This window comes from Ctenocephalides felis, unplaced genomic scaffold, assembly GCF_003426905.1.
Source record: "Ctenocephalides felis isolate EL2017-DRISC unplaced genomic scaffold, ASM342690v1 CF-g0.4_SCAFFOLD_03570, whole genome shotgun sequence".
Classification (NCBI taxonomy): Eukaryota; Metazoa; Arthropoda; class Insecta; order Siphonaptera; family Pulicidae; genus Ctenocephalides; species Ctenocephalides felis.
In genome coordinates this window covers 4,802,974-4,825,117 of record NW_020539724.1, presented here as the reverse complement: position 1 = coordinate 4,825,117, position 22,144 = coordinate 4,802,974, and the positions used below count along the sequence as shown (strand labels likewise).

At 28.9% G+C, this 22,144-nt stretch overlaps 1 protein-coding gene across 1 annotated transcript; it reads left to right on the top strand.

The window, feature by feature from the left end:
* The first annotated feature begins 945 nt into the window (after nucleotides 1-945).
* Nucleotides 946-21,949, top strand: LOC113383812 (glutamine synthetase 2 cytoplasmic-like). The gene is made up of 7 exons (XM_026622064.1): nucleotides 946-1,082; nucleotides 18,429-18,612; nucleotides 19,864-20,025; nucleotides 20,836-21,049; nucleotides 21,107-21,367; nucleotides 21,437-21,576; nucleotides 21,661-21,949. The coding sequence occupies exons 2-7, from the start codon at nucleotides 18,429-18,431 to the stop codon at nucleotides 21,807-21,809; spliced, it is 1,110 nt and encodes a 369-aa protein (XP_026477849.1). The 5' UTR covers nucleotides 946-1,082; the 3' UTR covers nucleotides 21,810-21,949.
* The last annotated feature ends 195 nt before the right edge of the window (nucleotides 21,950-22,144 follow it).

Genomic DNA, 22,144 nt, shown 5'->3' with positions numbered 1-22,144 from the left:
CATATACTAAAGGCATGCCTTAAAAAAACCATTACATTTTAATGTAAGAAGCACCAGTATTCATTAATCTGATTCTATTCATTTAGAAGAGTTATGAAGCTCTTTGGAAAGCAATAAATATTCAGTTTAACGACGAGCTGAGATAATATTTTGGCATTTGTTTATGCAATAGGACCACCTAAAGATATACTAAAGGCATGCATTGACCAAAATGCAGATAGAAAAGAATAAAACGGTAAACTATTTTAAACTCAAATACTATTCATATAATTATTGCAATAATTATATTACGTTTATTTACATGAAAATAAATATGAAAAGGCGTATCAGAAATCGGTTACACAGGTAATTTAAAGGGATATGTGCCAAGTAACTACAGAAATTACAAAATTTTAATTATCATGCAAAATTACGAGTTATGAATCATTAGATCAGAGCCTTTGCCTTTCTTTTATTTTCACAGACCCCTATCCCATTTTCCCCCCAGTATTCCAGATTCATGTTTTGCTTTAAAAAGTAAATTGGAAAACTTATGTCGCACATCCAACACAGACAAGACAACTATTTTATTTTGTGGACCTGTCTTACTATACATACATCACCTATTAGAAAATCAGATGGCTTTATAAATTTTGAGCATTATTTAAATTTGAACAAAAAAAATGAAAAAATAGACTGTTAACCGTAGACTTTTCGCTAGGTATCTGAAAACCAAAATTGGACAAATTTTGGATTTCATCTATCAAACCAAACCGCATAAACTATTAGTACTACGCCAATGTTATCTACGTATGCTACGGCTGATTTCTATACTACGTTTGTATGTCGAAACGTAGAAACGTAGAGGCGGAGCGGTGAGGGGAAAAAGCGAAACAGTTGATTTTGGCGCAGGCTCTCTGCGTATAAAGCTCTGGTTCGGCGTGCTTTTCGCTGTCAGTATTGCCGCGCGATACCTACTGGACGCACGTTATCAGTTCAGGCCAATTTTAACCGTTTTTTTGGCCAATTTAAAAATTTTATTTTGTTGTTAGTTTTGTATCTTATTGCGTTCTAAAAGTGCCTTTGATTTTTAACACGTAAAGGTAAGTGGATACAAAATTGTTTGTGGTCATTATAAAACAAAAAAAAAGCCAGAACCCAACCGAAAACTTAAAATTTTTAATAGTACATAATCTATAACTTGGGGTCAATTAGTAGGTTTTAATAAAATAAGTGGGATAATGAATATTTATAAAATCGTCAATAAGAGTAATAAAAAATCCTAAAATCGTTTCTCTGATTATTATTTTTTGAATATTATTTTTCAATTATCGGAATATTTAACTTGGAGTTACGTATAAATTATAATCAGTTATGTATAAATTATAATCAGTTCATGACACTAAAAATAACTATGCCTAAAAGGTGTATTTTGGCCTAAATAAATATTTGTAAATCAACAGGTCAGTTTCCAATTAATAACGAAAAATATTTATTTCATAAAGACTGTTGAAAAATTAAGCAAGCTTTTAAATTAGTTGAATGAAAATTATTTATTAAAACTATCGAAAGTTATTGTAGTTTTTATTAATTTTCCTAACATCAGAATGCAGCAATAAATCATATAAACTATAAAATCCAAGATGTACGTTTTCTAAAAAAAAATAGAAACATGAATACAACTCATTTACAGTTTTGAAAAGTTTCTTGTCTAAGGTAAAGTTTTACTCAAAATAAATATCTATTCTGAAACTACTATTTTTTTTATTAAAGTTTATAGACTCTAACAATCGGAAAATTTAATACTGAAAAGTTTTATTTCCGTTTTTCGTTTGGATTTATATAATAAAAGTCAGAAAATACTAATATGTGGTAATAAAACCAGCGGATGAAGCTTTATGTGTCGGCCAGAAATTGTGGTGTACATTTCTAGAGCAGAACTTTTGCTAACTACCGAAAACTGGCCGGTTGAAAAACTTTTTTCATATGTTAGAGATTGATTGAATTAGTAACAGCTTAATAAGTAGTTTTGAAACAAGGATTAAATATTAAGTTAATGGCAAAAGTTATATAATTACAGATTACATAAATAGTAATAGAAAAACTAATAAAAAAAATAGAAACTAATAGTGTATAAACTTGAAAAACTATAAATATTTCGCGTTACATTTATAAATAAATAAAAATGCTAATAAATATTTGAAATATAAATTCTCAAAAAAAATTAAAAACAAAATTCCTAAGTAAATATGGAAGTGTCCAATGTAATATCAAAACTACAATCATTTTAATGCTATAAATCTATAGAAGATAAACATTACAAAAAATAGACATTTTGCTAAATTATGAAGAATAAAAAGTTTAAACAATATGCTAAACGAACAAGCAACTGAATAAAGTTTCAGTGTTGAAACTATAGATAGTTCTAATTTAATTTTTTTAACTCTCAGGCCAATTGCAAATTGTATGTACTTTAACTTTGTTTCAATGTTCAAATTGTTAATTGCTTGTATAAAACCCTAGTGAAATAGTTTTGTGATAGTTATACAAGTGCTTTTTTTTTTCATTAATGACAGTCTCGACGTAGACTGATACGTATGGATTTAATAAACTTGCAGGTTTTAATTACACAGTTTTTTAATTGGTGTTAATAATTCATATACATCTCGACGTCGATCAAAAAAATCTGAATTATATATATATATATATATATATATATGTGTGTATGTGTGTGTGTGTGGTGTGTGTGTATGTGTGTGTGTTTACCTCCAAAATAAAGACAATTGCCAAGAAAATAATTAAGCAATACAATCCATGTACAGCAAATATAAATAAGTATAGGTTCGTGTTGTGTATATATGCACATACATGCATATGTTTCATATAATTGTATACATATATGTAAATGTAATTAATTATCGATGTACATTTATATGCACATATATATGCAAGCAGAAATAATTTAAGTCTATATATCTTGAATCAGTGTACTCTACATTGCTAGCACATCAATTTCCCGCAAATGTCTACGAATCAATTTTATTCCAATCTCAATAGCAACTCTAACCGCTGTTTGCTCTTGTAAAACTACTTCCCACATACAACTACACATGTAGAAATAGTTTCCGTAAATATTATGTTTTTTTGCTCTAACTACACCTGAAGGGTAGTATCAAGCCTAGGGTAGGTAGTGCGGAGAGTCCTGCGCAATGCAGTTTTCGGCAGTGTTGTATTATGTCAGCGGAAACAATACATACAATACTCAATTGTAGTTATATATTTAGTGAGTCAATACAATTGTAATTTATAGACATATTGATAATCATGTGCTTTCTGTGATATAAGATTTAAATATGAAGGTAGGTCGAATGAGATTCGGGATTATTCAAGTGTAAAACACCACGTGTGATGGGCAAAGAAACAAAAGGAAAACAAAACATAACCTTTGGGGGGTTGTTAAGAGTTGAGAGAGTTCAAACCATTACGAATTTATATTGCACGCTGTTTTAATAGGAGTTTCTGGAAGTTGGAAATATAGTTACGGAAATATTGTTTGTTACACTATATACAAACGCAGATATAAATATGTATTTAAAATAGGGTAGAGCGGGACTTAAAGTAAAAAAGTCCACCACCAATATCTCAAAAATGAGAAAAGTTAAGAATTTTTTGACAACAATATTTGAGAGTAGAGGGGAAAAAATGTATAACCAGACATCACCTTATTTTTTACGACGTCGCTATCGGGAGATAAACGGCAAAGTTAGAAAATCCTTAACACAAGTATTTTCTTTCGTTATCAGTTTTTTTGGTTGTGAGCACTGTTGTTTAATTTACGAGTTTATAAGATGCATTCAACAGTGTTATTTATATAAACTCTAAAAAAGCTTATACGTGGGTAGGGCTAAAAAGGCCAACTGCACCTTTACCCTGGCAAAGTTGTAAACAGTAAAAAAATCAATTTTACAAAAAATAAATTATATAAATAGATATTCCAATTCTGGTGATTAATATTTTTGACTAAATACCAGATTAAGGTTATATAGAGTGTGATTTCTATTAAAAATGCATCCATGAAATTTATATTTTGTCTTAGTTGAATAACTTAGATATCATTTTGTAAAATCCTTTCAAAATAGCATATTAGACCAGTTTGGCCCTGGACCCATATGGCGTAAAAATGACCAGGTTACAATTTTTTGAAAAATAGCAGAAAAACACATTTTATCGATTATGATTTAGCTGGAAATTTTACTGATCATAGTCAGATATTAAAATAAGAAATTAAGACTATACGTACAGTTGATAATGCTCAAAAACTAAAACTTGTAATTAGTCTAGTGACAGTTATACAAATGTACTAATGAAATTTGTACAAATGTACTAATTAATATACTAATCATTGTACTAATTAACATATTAATTAATTTGTACAAATGTACTAATATAATTTGTACAAATGAACTAATGTAATTTGTACAAATGTATTTATTTTTTTCACTTGATGTACTTTTCAACGTAGGCCGAAACTTGCGGACTTTATAAATTTGCAATTTTTATTTATAATTTTTATATTTAATTGCTGTCATATCAGAATTAATTTTTTCCAGACATAACATCTGTTATAAAATCGTGTAAAAAACGCGACGAATTTTAAGTGCGACAATTTGAGCATTGCATTCATTCATAAAGTGATTTAAAGTGATATTTTTTTGAGATATTTTATATTATCCAAAGAAAATAATAATTTTAGTATTTGTTGAAAATTGGATTTTTATTTATTGAATCTAACTTGAAAATATCAATATCATAAATGCAGTTGGTATGTTTTGAAAGGGCTATATATAGGGCATTGATCTTAATATAATAATATAAAAGATATCTATTGAATAAAATACGGAAAAAGCTCACTAATCCGACACTTTCATAGACCGGCATCTCCAATAATCTTTACTAGGCAAATTTTTGAAAAAAAAATTGATATTTCTAGTATCAACTATTAAAACTTGATTAACTTTTTCACTATAATGCAGTATCCGAACGTTCACTCTACATTTCACTTGTGTACCCAATATTGTTTTTCTCTTAAATATATTTACATACAATTTTAAAAAAATTAAAGTTTGAGACCTTTATATGTGTTGTTATAAAGGTAATTACAAAGGGCATTTCTTACAACCTGACAGATAACGAAAAACATGTCGCTTTTCAAACGATAATTGCTCTTTTACGTGTTTCCATTCGATAATGCAACTTATATTCCTAACATTTTTATATTCTAGTTACAGTTGCGGTTCATTTTCGTTTATTGTAAATATTCTGTATATTATCTTTTATATCCCCATTTTATTATATTTTTATAAACTGTGCTCGGAATCTTTATGATACATGGGATTGCTCATATTTTTTCTCGGTCAGACGATGACATTAAATATTTATAAGTTAGTCAGATGTAGACAATGTTATATATGAAGGTGTCAAGCCAAAAAGGGAGTTATAACATAAATGCCTTTGGCATTAAATAAATTTTTCATGAAAATGGTAGAATGAAAATTAATTACTTATCAGGGTATTAACGATATAGTTGAATCTTTTGAGTATAAATCTTTTTTTCTCCAAACAAATTATATCACATATTTTTGCCAATTTGAGTTCCTGGGAAAAATCAATCAGTACGACACAACACAAATATATTTTTCCCGTCCATAGATATTGGATATTCATATATCAGAATTAAATATTCATAGTATTCCGATTAACATGAAAATGTTTTTCGTATATTTCCTCGTGCTTTCTTAATTGCGACATGAATGTGGTGTTTTAGAATCACAGGTTTTCTAATCTAAATGGAAACTCGGAATTCTCGGAATAAATTATACGTTTAAAGGTTAAGAAAATACGTGAATCATTGTGAAAAGATTTTATGAAACTTTCGGAAATATCTCAGGGTATTCTTTATAGCTAAGGAAGTTGAAAGTACAATGAACACCTAAATTCTGTATCCATATGCAAATTATAAAAGATAATTGAATGACTTGGTGCACTTGTGAAAATCATCTTCTGGTCAGAGATAATATGAAACTATTAGTGAAATGATAGTAATGCTCCCAAATGTGATCAAATTTAAATTTAATAATCATACAATTACCAAATTTAGTAAATTATTTTTCATCATGAAAGAAATTCTTAAATTGAGCATATAATTATACTGAAGCATAAAAAATTACAACAATGTAATGTGATCATCATAATACTAAAAAATTGAAATAGCTACTTTAGACGCCTTTATATAGAGAATTAGGTATATCTCATACTTTGAAAGAAAAGTTTAATGAAAATTTGAGAGGATACATGTATCAATTTAACAGTACTTGTTAACAATAATAATTAATATAAAATAGTTAAAATTTTTATTCATTTTTATTTGCAGAAAGTAAGATAACACGTTCCTAAAATTGTTGTTAATATCATATATTATTATAAAAAATGGTGTAATTAATGTTTCAACTATTTTAATTATGTAATTATTTTTTAATGATTGTATTTAACGTGTTGTTACTTTATTTTTATAAAAATAGTAATTTTTCCCATATTTCATTGTAAGTAATTTCAATTCTAAAAAGGTCCCTTTACCGTATTGCCTCCTTCGTTGCGTGTGCCATTACACCTAAACTAGCTTGTGGATTATAGCCACGATATGAATGAATTTCATGCGAGGAAAATCGAATTGAAAACTTGAATATAATATGTGAAAACGCGGACTGTGTGTTCTTATACCGATGTTGTTAAATCGGGGTTAGCGACATTGACGCCGCTATAGCGACCACAATTCTATACCGGAAAATCCTTTGTCGGATTCGCGTACTTTTGGTCGAAATTCAGCGGCGATTACGGGCCAACTATCGTGTGTACGTAGTACATGTGAGATTTATGAGTGGATTAGTGAATAAGGGACTTTGGGATATGTGAAATAGTGGGTTAAATGTTGTTTAAAATAATCAGGTAATGAAACGAAAATATCCGGGAAATAATAGATCGTTTTCTATTGGCCTTACTATTTCCAGCTTTTGCATTGTTGAAGTAAAAATCCGTACAAATGCAACGGAAGTGCGTTACGGCAGATAAGATAAGAGTCGAGTGCCAATGATTCGTCATTCGCTCTCGATGATATCATTTCTATACGGGTCGATTGTGATTAGTCGTCGTGTATGTGAATAGAGATTTGTCGTTGTATGCATACCGGCATCAACGTTATATGCGTACCGATAACAACAAGGTAATCGGCATAGATAAATAAACATTTTAAAGTTACATTGTAGTACAAATCTTGATTTAATAAAAAATGCCTTAATCAGAAGAATATTTTACCCTGTTCCTTGAAAATAATAGAACAAATTAAACATTTGGCCGTGTACTAAACGTAAGTTTATTGATTAGAAATTAATTATATATTATTCGTAGTTTCTATACATCTTTGAAGTTATTGAAATGGAAAATATTTTTTAGGCAAAACAGATATTACAGCTGTTCAAAAAATGAGATTATATCGCCAGCAAAAAAAGTAAAAAAATACAAGCAGTCAATGAATGGTTGTTAATTTTAATTACTTGAAGTTCTTCAAATAGAATTACATGATGAGTGAAGTTAGTTACGATTGTACCATGACCCTGACCGTCTAGACGAGGTCGTGAGTTCGAACCTCGCTCTGGATAATTTGACATCATGCAGTAGCGATATCCATTTTCCTAGATCAAAAATTATGTTCTCAATTGGAAATATCCCATTTCGAGCACTGAGGTGTGGGATGGCAATGGAAAATCCTTCACACTAATCTTCCTTGAATCGAGTTGGGGCAGTCCTAGATCCATTAATACTCCATTATTACCCTAATGTTTTCTTCATCATATTGGTATTTACGTGCTTCTAGATTTTAACATATTTCCATGTCCTTTTATATCCAATGTTCTAAATTACATTATTTATTGAATACTCCTTTTTATTTCACAAATTTTCTATAATCTGATCTATTCAATGTTCTACCTCATGTTGTATTTTACATACTTCTTTATTTTTATATACTTTTTGTGTGCTATTCTATTCAAAGTTCAAGTAAATTAATTCAATACATTATTCTTAATACAAGTATATCCACTTTTGTACCTCTTACACCAAGAAAATGGCATTGAAAGCACATTTTTTTATTTTTTTTTTTAAATAATAAAGTCCTGAGGGACAAGCTGTCATCATAATTACGAAACAACATACACCTTCCTAGTTTATTCCATAATATTTCTCACCTTGTAATAATTATTTTTTACTTATATGTATGTTTTAAGTAATGTGATCCAAATGATGATTTTTGTATTTGTTTCACGCTTATTTATATTTATCTTATTATATAATACCAATTAAAATTTGTAATAACTATAATTATTTACTATACACTTCCATTAATAATCAGATTCATTTACATCAGCTCGTAAATAGAAGAAGAAAATAATTAATATAATTGTTGTCATGATTCACAAGTATCATGTTATTGAAATTTTCTCGGAAATTTTCAATATTCAGATTTATACTAGACATAATTTTCCATTGCAATGAATAAAAAAAAATCTAGTATTTTTATGCACAAATTGTTTCTGATTTCTTAAAACCGTCTAAAGAGTTGATGTGTATATACAATGTCTCAGTCACTATTTCATTTTTTTTGTGTCCTCTGAATTGCCTTTTTATAGCAATATTCATATAAAATGATTTTTTTTAGAAATCCTACTTCGATTTGTCCTATTTTCTTCTTAAGAATGTAAAAACTACTTAATCATTTATAGATCATAAAAACCAACTAATTTAGGTAACTATTTTTAGATAGACGCACCCTAAACAAATAATGGTCAAATATCTGCCCATTTATTATAGGGCGTTTTATCAAAACGACAGTGAGATTTAAATAAATACAAGATAGTATAATGGATTTCGAGCATTAGAGTCAAGTTCCACTATTTTTATATAATTTTGATTAATAGTTTCAGTTCTATCATAAATACTGAATTATGCATGAAAGTATAAAAGTGTCTGTTGAAATATGGGTCATTCTGGGAATGGGTGTAACCCGATCTTGAACGTTTTGTAAAAAGCACAATAGTTAGGGGTTGAATTATTTCGTATGTGACCTATTTAAAGATACACGAACATATGAAGTAATAAAATGTCTCAAAATTTAAAAAAAATCTCAATATTTCAAATATTTTTTGAAACAAAATTATATAAACAAAGTGCTATCGAATAGTTTAAATAAAATAAAAGTTATAGCAAGTATCAGAACGTATAAAATCCTATACATAGTATTTATTTAATATGCGGAAATGTTAAATTCTGAAAATAATTGCTATCAAATTTATTGCTCATAATTTCATAAACCCATGCAAAGTCCTAATTATGCAGACAAATCCTTTAACTTTGCATGTTTGTGAGATAACACTTCACATTAACTTTTCGCTGAAAATTAAATTAGAGTAAGGTAAATTCGTCCTACTAAGTGTGTGACAATAAAATTTTCCTTTAATCAAAAGTTTCACACTCTCGGATTAACTCGTTGAATTTAATTTATTTTTAGCCCAAGTTACAATACATTTTTCACAGCAAGAAACCCCGAAAGTTATATGAATAGTTAAAACTCAGGGTAAGAGAATCATGAATACTATAGTTGGACAATACGATGAACACTAAAGTTACGAACTACTATATGAATATTTATGGTAAATTGTAAGACTTTTCATGAAATTTGTTAGAAAATGATTTATTTAATGAAGTACCAGTTAATGATTATTACAAAAATCAGAATTACCATCTTGACCATTAATTTCCATGCCATGTTACTATTACTATATTAAATTTATATCAATATTTCATATTACATCGTCGTGTGTCTGTCGTAGACACCTGGCTCATCCTTAAATAAGTTAGGGACTTGGAAACATACACGATATGGAAATCTGTCATCTAAAGCAGAGAAATCCATTTCGTATTTACAAAGCAAAAGGATTTTCATTTTTATAAATTCATATGAATTTTCTGCCATTCATTCAAATTTTATATATTCTATTATCTTGTTATAAAGTATGTATAACGAACAAGAGAGCAAAAATAAAATATTAGTTGGGAGCGAAATTGTTTTCCAATATCACTTTTATGGTGGTGGATTTTCAAGCAATTTGCATGGTAATAATTTAAAGTTGGTTTGAATTAAATATTTTTATGGACCGTTTATATAAGAATGAAATTTTATATAAAATGGATAATGTGTTTATGAACTCTACGGTTTGTAGATGATACTTTGAGAATATTTACAAAGAAAAATACTATTTTTTGGATTGAATATAAAAATGAAGTAATAGTTGAAATTGAAAAATGAAATAATATTGTCAATTCTCATACTATTCTTATACGTTTCGGCACTTGATATGTCTCATAATTTAACGAATAATACCAGAAAGAATTAAACGGAAAGTTAACACACTTTTCATGTAAAATTCTAATTAACATAATGTCGAAATTCATAATATAATTGTAATAATTCGGAAAAATTCGTTACATTAAAAAAATTCTAGCTAAAATGAGTTAATGCTGTTTTTATTACCGAATTATTATTTTTTTTTAGTTCAAATATGTGCTATGAAAACAAACTCTTTTTATATAAAACAACAATTATCCCAATCTGGACATACGGAATTGAGCTACGGGCGTGCGCAAGAAATTCATAAATAAAAAAAAATCAAATAGCGCAATCGAAAATTTTAAGATGCATTGTGAAGGCACCCTGGTATATTACAAATGACACCCTACATAAAGACCTAAAAATTAAAACTATTAATGAAATGATAAAAGAAAGAGCAAAAAATATCACGAAAAAGTACCAGGTCACCCAAACATATATTTAAAAGAATTAAGCGAGGAATATCATACTCGAATATTGAAAAAAAATGGCCATACGATCTTAAATAAAATGTCAAAAAATAAAAAAATAAATATCTCATAGGAGATAATCTGTTAAATGCATTTATACCCAGCATATTGTCTTAAAAAATGTATATTATTTTGATTGGCAATAAAACTATATATATATTTTTGAATATTAAAATTTTTTGAGTAAAAGTTTCCAGAAAACAATTAAAGAAAAATTAGCACTTAGTATGAAACTAATAGTATGCATATAAATAATTATAACTCAATAAAATGCAACCTTTTGGCTATTTATTAACTTCACACGATTTAATATAAAAATAATAATAATAATATCCTATAATTATTTTAATAATTCGATCAATTACACTGCAATTAAAAATGTAAATTCCTTAGTAGTGTGAAAATTACAGTATTCGCAAGACACTATGTACCAATAAATCATAATATTAATTGCATACGTTTTATGCAATTTTCTGGTCGAGTGAGTTGTTCGACACGCGTCGTGTGATATGGCCGAAACTGATTAAATATTTATCACCTAGTTCTAGAAGCAAGATGATTCCAGTAGGTTTAAACAGGGAAATGAATAATTCATAAAGACACTGGTCCTGGTAGCAGGACTTGATAAGATATTACGACATTCTATTAAAAAGTAAATAACGAACATTACGGCCCGAGAGTCTCCTTAATGTCTGCACTCACTTGTTTAAATAATGTACTTTTTCCGTGAGATACATAATTTATCAATCCTTTTTAGTATTATCACTGTATCATGATGAATGAAGCGGAATGGATTCGGTACAAGAACAGATAATCCTGCTTATGGAGTAAAGGATACCTTTGAATATACGAGAATATAGGGTATTTGTTGTACATATTTAAGGATAATACTTAGAGCTATAGACTAGGAATCAGAAGTTTCAGATTTGATACCCGCCACAAAATTTCCACTTGGATAGCAATATGTTTCCAAGGGAAAATATCCCTCCTTGGAATGACTGCACAAAACAAAACCATCTGTATTCCAAAATTGTGATTACAAATTCATCACATAAAAATTTGACAAACCGTTTGGTTGCCATCTATAAAGCAATAACCACCAATATCAGCAATAAGAACTCAATAATTTTTAGAGAGCTAACCAACGATTTTCTAACCAATCTTTAATTGGTACAGTTTTATTATTAGAATTTTGCTAATACTAAAGATACATTTTTACATCCAAGTCAGAGAAGAGCTATTTTCACTTGAAACAGGTGATCACTTACTGCTTGATATAGGGCTAGCCTATGTCAAGCAGTATACAATATAAAGTGGTTATCTAACTGTGGTTACAATGCCAACATGAACAAAAATGAAAAAAATAGTATAAATTCAACTAAAAACTCGATTAAATTAATTCAAAAATTTTAATAGCAATTTCTAGTAAGAAGACAATATTAAAGTAAAGCGTGCGGATTTTCTTGTAAATTATTTTTCTCTCGATATCCGTAGATGAGAAATTTATATCCTTAATTAAAATCATCTATTTATAACAAGAGTGTTATATGTAGTGATTTTTTTAGAATAAAAAGATTTTGTAATAAATCACACCTCTTAAAACTGCTTATTGCTTCAACTTTATTTTATGCTCAGAAAGATTTTAATTGACTTTGAAAATTATTAGATAAATGAATGATTTAAATTTCTTGATTGATAGTAAATCCATTAAATCAATACCTTCTAACGTTAAAAAAAACGTGAAAAATAATTTTACAAACAATTTGGAAGCGTTAAAAAAAAGTTGAAAAAAATGATCTAATTTTTTGAGTTTTATCTCATTTTTGGTAAAATTAATTACAAGTGAAATAGTGCGAATCAAATAAAAAACTTCCAACTAATATAAGATTAAAAAATATTTCTGCAAAAAAGTAAAAGTTGCAACAAAAAAAATGATTTAAATTTATACCTTATTTCTTGCAAAATTAATTTCAAGTGGATTGAAATTTTTTTATAGAGTTTTTAACTTTTAGTTACTATAAATACTGCCTATTTAGGGTACATATTTCATTTTAATTTATGTTCTCTGGCGCATAAAAAAACGGTTATATCAATAAGAGAGTAAAAAATACTTTTTGCTCTTGAATAAATGATTGCAATTTAATATTAAAAAAGTGTAATTTAAAACAGAATGATTTTAACGCTACTTCTTTATTAAGAATTCTGATCTCGTTTGCAAATCTAATTCCTCTTGGGAGTTGGCATAAATCAAATGAAAACGCTATAGTTGATTTAAAATTTATCGCATATTTATATTTAATAGGTAATAAACATTAATATAGATTATTTGAAAGATCGCTTAATGATATAGATTATTTGAAAGATTGCTTAATAACACGCAAAAAATCTAATCAATAAAAATATATTCCTTATTTATTGCAACAAGCATATTAATATATTTTGAAAGGCTTCAAAGTAGGTGATGAAAAATTCGTTAAATTATTCATCAAATAGGAAAGCTAAATCATGTGCAAAATATAAATTTTCCAAAGTGATTCAAAACCATGTCACTATATCAAAAATCTATGAAATCAAGTATGAAATTTAGGTGCAACATTGTGACCTTAATCGATGTTAAAGGAAAGGAAAAAAAGATAAAAGTCGTTGAAGTGAAAAACTTTCGTTCCAAGAAAAACATTTTCTTTGTTACCGCAATAACAATTTTAGGCAACCGGAAAAATCATACAGTAAGAAAAAATATCCAGACAAACATGAAATAGAGAAAATGATCACTAATTTAATTGAATCAAATAAGATTAACTATTTCCTTGCAAGTTATAAGAAATATGGAAAATTTAGTCTGTCGGGAATAAAATAAGAAATTAAATAATCATGGATTTTAATGAATCGAATAAGATTAACTGCATATCCTTGCATGTTGCAAAAAAGGTCGTTTCAAATAAATTTTCAAAAATATGATATTGTAATGAATTATATTCTGATTACCGATCAAAACAATATCTGCCAATTTCCACGTGCTCGATTAAATATTACAAGTATCAATAATTTTACGTTAAATCTTGCAAAATTCAAATGAAATAAATGTTTTGAAAACCTCCATATCCAGTTACCACGTGTATCAAGAACGTTTAATAAAATGCATTATTATCATTCATTATACAATAATATATTCATATTAGCTGAAGATCGGGTTATATTTTTCATACATTGTAATTAAATTTGTGACGCAAGATAGAATTAATAAAGAAGAAAATCTTTTAGCCTTTCGAATGAATACAGAAAAAGAAAATTAATTATGAAACAAATAGTATTAAAATAGTTGTGGAAATGATAGATTACCTTTATGAACCATATAATCTATTTTTTTAATGTATTGGATTATCCGTTGGTTGAATTATGAATGATGAAAATGTTTGTACAAATTTTTGAGAAAGGTAAGAATTTTAAATAATTAAAAAAATAACTATATACTATAGGCTATGTAAACATTTATATTTAAAAAAAGGAATTTGTGAAATAAAATGTTTGACATTTCTTTTAATAAAGTTTTCCACGTTGCGAGGACAAGGTCGTTAAAGTTTTCTGTGGTTTTCAAGCATCGGTTTTTATATGAAGACACAATAAAATCAAGTTCATTTTGAAGAATAATTAAATATATGTGTAAAATAATTTTGAAAAAGGCTCAAAAAGCTTGTGTGATTTTTCCAGAACCTTATGAAAACTGGTATACAGATGTGTAAGTTTTTTTGGGTGTATAATTCTAGCAAATTTAATTTACAAAATTGATTATATTGATAATTTTGGAACCAAATGTTAGACACATAAAATTTGATAGATTATTAGAAATTTATAAACGTGATTGATGTAACATGAATCAATCATCAATGACAAATCAAAATTAACTTGGAATTCACTGGCTAAATTTCCAATTTATCAAGTTCATAAAACGCTAGTTATAGGCAACAAACGATAATATTAAAAACAATTGTGAAGAAAGACATAGTACAACCAAAAATTTAATATTGTGAAAAACTTTTTTTTAGTAATAAATAAAATCAAAAACGTAGAAAGTATTGATTATTCTAATGAGTTCTTCAACGGGGCTATGCATATACCTACTTATTTCAAATCAAATGCAAAAATTAATCGAAAAGAAGAAAACTTTGAAACAATTCTACAAAATTCAAAAAAATTCGTCCAAAATTTTCGATATTTTCCTAAAGTCCTAAATTCTCAAGCATTACAATCGAACAGAAGAACTAATTTGAAGCATTTCTACAATATGTCCAAAATTTCAAAATGTTGGATATTTCTTACATAATTGTATTAAAAATTTACAAAAAAGTTCATAAATTTCCAAGCACTACAATTGAACATAAGACGTAATTTGAAGCATTCCCAAAATGATTCCGAAATTTCCAAGAACTGCTTACTTGTGACAAACAATGAAATAAAAAAAATTACTACTAAAAATATACTACCAGAAAATTATATGCATAGCTGGGCATTAACTCGTTAATCCGTTAATCGTTAATTAACGAAGTTAACATTTTGATTAACGGATTAACTTTTAAGTTAACTTTTAAAAATGTTAACGGACACGTTAACTTCCGTTAAAATGCGAGAAGTCCGTTAATCGTTAATCCAATGCCTACTATTTACCGCACGGCACAGCTTTAGCCAATGCCTTATTAAACGGCATAGAGAAAAGATTTGGACTACTCCTGAATGATGAACAGTGCCAACTTGCCGCGGCATTTCACCCAAAGTTTCGGTTAATGTGGCTGGAAACGTATGACAGCAGTAGAGAGGATGCAGTAAGAAAATGCACGGAAAAAAGGTAGAAGATGCCTTATGGCAAGAAGCAGCGAAAAATTCGAAGGACAGAGATAGTTTAAGTGGCGGAGGGAGCAATGCGAGTAACAACGATGATGACGAGGAGGAAGACTTTTTCAATTCTGTCACTCAGTCTATAGAAAAACCAAAGAGCTACAAACTCTTTAAAGAACTAGCTGTAAGTGGAATTCTGTCTTAAGGCAATCAAGGCATCGTGCCTTAAGGCAAATTGCTGGAACTTCCCGTACCAAAAATTATTATTTTTTTTAAAACGATTAACATTTTTGAAAAAAAATTACTTTGAAAGAATAAGATTTTTGAGAAACTATAAATTGGACAAAAAATAACTTTTTTTTTGAAAAAAAAATTTAAAAAATAAAAGATTTTTTTTTAATTTTTTTTTTTTTTTTGAAAAAAAATATTTTTAACTTCCCGTAGGGTAAGTTATTGTAATGGGCCGAAAATCGGAATTGAAAATTTTAACATTTCTCGACGTTTTGAAGGTTTCTGAACGTTTTGGCATACCTCAGAAAAAATGGATGTGTGTGTGTGTGTGTGTGTGTGTATGTATGTATGGATACAAATTTCCAGTCACGTTTTAGGGCGCACGGATCAACCGATTTGAATGGTTCAAAAAACATTCGATTCCTATTGATTGGGAAAAGAGCTGATTAGTTTTTGGCAAAGGCAGGTCCAGCCGTTTCGGAGATACGGAGCAAAGAGTGCAGAAAATTAAAATCGAATTTTTGAGAGAACGGAGTATCCGATTTGAATGATCTAAAAAACATTCAATTAGTAATGATTGGGAGAAGTGCTTATTAGTTTTTGGCAAAGGCAAGCGTAGCCATATCGAAGATACGGAGCAAAATATGTAATAAATGGCAGTTTTTGAGAGAACTAAGCGTCCGATTTAAATGATTCAAAGAACTTTTTGCTTATCTTAACAAAATAATTGATTTTGGAAAAAAAAAATTTGTTCCAATTTCTTTTTTTTTTTTTTTTAGTTTTTTGTATATCGAAAATATTTCAGATTTTTAATTCTGAGTATAGTTCTAATATACTTTTCAAATAATTTCAACTCTGCAATTCAGTTTATATAATTCTCAAATATTAGACAATGTTACAATATTTATAATAATCTATTTGAAAACATTCAGTATTCCTGGAACATTTCGTTACGGTACGGGAAGTTCCAGCAATTTGCCTTAAGGCACGATGCCATAATTGCCTCAAGACAGAATTCCACTTACAGCTAGTTTTTCTTTATTTTGACATATTGTGGAAGATCTGAACTTTTTTTCAAAGCAATCGTACTGCTTTAACTGTATAGGGACAAAATATAAAGCGCCGCGTCGCTGTCTAACGCATAAGCATTGGTACGGAACCCATAGGAATGTTAACAAAATGTATACTTATTGTTAAAATCTCTATAAAATATCTGATAATTTGATGTGCATATGTCTAATGATCATTTTTGACCGCCAAATGGCCCATTTTTTTACTTTTTTCTCCATATCTCCGAAACCGCTAGACCTACCTTCATGAAAATTTTATCGATTCCTTATCTTGTTCTCTTAAAAACTGAGTTACCGTTTTCGGCACTTTTTGTCCCGTATCTTCGGAACGGCTAGACCTGCCTTCGCCAAAAACTAATCAGCACGTCTCCTTATCAATACAAATCGAATGTTTCTTGAATTATTCAAATCGGTTGATCCGTGTTCCCGAAATCGTCGACGAAAATTTGTATCCGCACATACATACACACACGTACATACATACATACATACACACACACACACACACCCATTTTTTCTAAGGTATGCCAAAATGTTCAGGAACCTTTGAAACGTAAAGATATATAAAAATTTTCATTTTCAATTTTTTTGCGATTACTATAACTTGCCCTACGGGAAGTTAATAAGTTTTTTAAGTTCACTAACGCAACGATATAAAAATGTAATTTTACACATATTAACGGATTAACGATTAACGTTAACTTGCGTTAATTCTTCCGAAATGTAACGCTTTAACGTTTAACGAAGTTAACTTTTTTTGTAGCGGATTAACGATTAACGAAGTTAACTATTTGATTAACGGTGCCCAGCTATGATTATATGAAACGTTTTCCAAAAAGAAACAGAATCAAATATGTATATGGCACAGTAATTTTTAATAGGTCTATCCCACTCGTCTTGCATCAAATGCAAAAATTTATTAAACAGATGAGGTCAATTGAAGCATTAAAATTTCCAATATTTTCTATATAATTGTTTTCCAAAAAAGTTTGATGGTGTCTGATATAGTTATCAGTTTCCTTACAATACATGATGGGATTGAAAAACACTATGAGAAAGTCGCAACGGAATGAAGAAGTCTGTCAATTGCGGAAGTCATATACATACATATGATTCCTATAAGCGTAGCTCGGGAAAATGTTGAAGAAAATGAAAAAAGCTTTGTATTTTTAATTAAAATTATGATAAAGGATAATGTATAAAAGCTTTCGAAAGTTTTAATAAAGAGATAATTATTAGAAAAATGTTTTAGCAACGTATCAAGTAAGGTATAGAAATCTTTAGGGTACAAAAACTTTTGTAATAAAGTTATAATTTCTTTAATTTTGTATTATAATTTTGGTTTAATTTCAGATGCCGAACCATACATTAGAACACTCACCGAATGCGGCTTTAAACAAAACCTTACTTGATAAGTATATGGACCTGCCTATACCCGAAAACAAAGTCCAAGCAACTTACATATGGATTGATGGTACTGGAGAAAATGTTCGAGCTAAGGATCGAACGTTGGACTTTATTCCAACTTGTCCTAAAGGTTAGTTAAATTATGAAATTTAACTGAAGCCAGAACGTGGGCAAAAGTTACCAAAACCACCAGGATCAATTCCAATTCCAAGCTTCCATTTCAAAATTATGAATTAATTCTTTATATCCATATCATGTCATGTATAATATACTGAATCCAACATGTGATGTGATGAAGGTGATGAAATAAATCAGAATCATACATATTTATGAATCTGTGAATTTTGTACCCATATCAAAAATATGTTCTAACCAGAAAAAAGTATTAGTCCTTATTATTGAAATTTCAATGTCCATGATAGGTTGTACCACTTAAGGAAATAATTCTGTAATATTGTAATGTAAAATTTTTAGCATTTTCTAAATTTTTATTTAGTTGCCTATTGGCATTATAATTATTAACAATGGCTGAAATTAATAAAATTAGGTATTTTTACGTTTTTCAAAAATATGCAGAAGGTGTTATTAAGGTGCATAATGGCCTTAGCCGTACCTACTAATAAACAACCATATAAAATTCAGCCTGAAGAGATCAATTTTTCTTTTGCTATTGGTTTCCAATTGGAACATAAGTATTCTTATTGGATGCACCTAATTCCGTGGCACATGACTGACCTAATCGGTATTTCAATTTTGAGCAAAAACAATTTTGAGAAAAATTGTATTTATTCATTATTTTTTCAAACTTATCAAAAAACTCTCTAACACGCTCATGAAAACAAGAAATTTTGCGCAGGTATCAACAAGAAATTTTGCGCAGGTATGATTGAAGCAACAAGATGTTTGAAGTTTAAAATTAAAACTACAACCATAAACTTAGAAAGAAAAGTTTACCATTTAAATATGATTAAGGAAAAAATTCTAAAATTATATTATTGCCATAAGAGACCCACAACTTCAAAATATTAGTAAACTTCACAAAAAGCATTTTCTTAATTTTCTGGTTTCATCCTTCTGGACCATATGGTTCCATCCTTCCAACGTTCAACTATAAACGTTTGTTTACTCAACTAAATATGTAGTTTTATTTAATGGTACTAGAAGATGTAATTTATGAATTATTTATCGAACAAAATATAGCCCGGGTTTGGCAACTTTGGCAGTCACTGATTATTACTTGTGCAACTTTACCCTATATGGAGAGAAAAACAACCCCATTGAAAAAGCAGTAAAAATCGAAAACCTGATATTTTGTACGATTGCAACGGAAAGCTTAGCAGATATCTGCTTTTTATGAAATTTATATAAACATTATTTTCAGATCTTCCAATTTGGAACTACGACGGGAGTTCTACGTACCAAGCCTTAGGTAGCAACTCGGACACTTACCTGCACCCAGTCGCGATTTACAAGGACCCCTTCCGTAGAGGAAACAATATCTTAGTTTTATGCGATACGTATAAATATAATCATAAACCCACCGGTATGTAAATGATTGAAGAAATTGAGATTTAATGATACAAAACTAGCAATTTACAATAGTCATAAGTAAGCAATATTGACATCACTTACAATTAGTCCTTATTCAAGTCGTAATGTTAAAAGCAAAAAAATATTTGGGTTTTATAGTATTTTCATATCAAACAGCAAAAAATGAATAACAGTAAACGTGCAAATATTAATTTTGACAAGAATATATATAAAATGCATATGCACTCACCCATTCCTTAACATTTTTCTGCATGGTTTTGCACAATTATTAATTAAATAAAATCTTTGAAAAAGTTAGTAGCTGCATCTCACCACTACAAATTTTAACTAAAAAATTACTAACACATTAAGTAACAACAAATAAATAAAAAGAAATTAATCGTTATTAATATTAACAATGTTATATTACGTGCTACTCTTTGCAATAAAAATTAATGAATGACAGTTCAACGAACAGACATCAGGGGTGTAGGCACGGAGCAGTGTTGCCAACATTGCAACAAAATTAATGTATACAAAAAAAGTTTTTTCAAAAAAACATTTTAAAATTTATAAGGCATTTTGAAGAAAAATAATTTGGTAGTTTATTTATATAGACTTAAATTTTGCTTTAATATTTATTAGGATTTTAATATTTCCATGGATGATTATAAGCATTAAACATTTCCGACGCGTTCGATCCTAATATTAAGAAACAACTTCACTTCGATAAGCTATTAAGTTCTTTTTAAATCTCAATATAAAAGATTTCTTATAAAAAAAATAAATATTAGACAGTGATATATAAATATGTATAATTCAGATTCAAACAAAAGGCACTCATGTCTGGAAGCAGTCAACCGTTGTCCTGACGAAGAACCTTGGTTCGGTATAGAACAAGAATACACTTTATTAGATGTAGACTTACGCCCCCTTGGGTGGCCTAAAAACGGTTATCCAGGACCCCAAGGACCTTATTATTGCGGCGTCGGCGCTGACAAAGTTTACGCTAGAGATATCGTTGAAGCTCACTATAGGTAATAAAATTAATAACATCCCATTAGACAATTTGTTTAATATTATCTTTTTTCCAGAGCTTGCCTGTATGCTGGAATTCGCATTTCTGGTACCAATGCTGAAGTAATGCCAGCTCAATGGGAATTCCAAGTAGGTCCTTGTGAAGGTGTTAGCATCGGGGATGAACTGTGGGTGGCCCGATATCTGCTTCATAGAATAGCTGAAGAGTTTGGTGTGGTAGCAACCCTGGATCCAAAACCAATGCCGGGAGATTGGAATGGAGCAGGAGCTCATACAAATGTTAGCACCAAAAAGATGAGAGAAGAAAATGGAATAATGTATGCGCAAACATAAATAGCATTAAATAGATTATTATTGTTTAAGTAATAAAATATTTATCTCCTCAGTGAAATCGAAAAAGCCATTGACAAGCTTTCAAAATGCCACTTGAGACACATCCAAGCCTATGATCCTAAAGGAGGACGTGACAATGAACGTAGACTGACAGGTCGCCATGAAACCAGTTCCATCCATGATTTCAGTGCTGGTAAGTTCATTTTCCATATTTCATGGTCTTGGCACGTCATTATATGTAAGTTTTTGAGCATATATTGAACAATATTTCTTTTAGGTGTTGCAAATCGGGGTGCCAGCATTCGCATACCACGTGGAGTTGCAGAGGATAAGAAAGGCTATTTTGAAGATCGCAGACCAAGCTCCAATTGCGATCCCTATTCTGTTGTTGAGGCAATTGTTAGAACTTGTCTTCTTAATGAATAAAATAAGTTCTTAATAAGAAGTTGCACATCGCACACTAACCAAAAATTGTTATTAAATCTAACAAATACGTACTCATGTTATCATAACATGTTATTATATATTTAAATACATTTATATTGTACATACATAAAACAATGAGAAACACAATCAAAAATTTAAAAAAAAAATTGTTTTGTTTGTATTATGGCATATTCAATGCATGCCGCTAAAGCGGATTTGTTAAAAATTTATTATATTTTAAGTAAGTTCTTTCAATGATAAGGTAATTCAATTGATATAAAACATTGCCAGTTCATTTCATATCAAATTTAATAAAGATTATATTTAATATTATA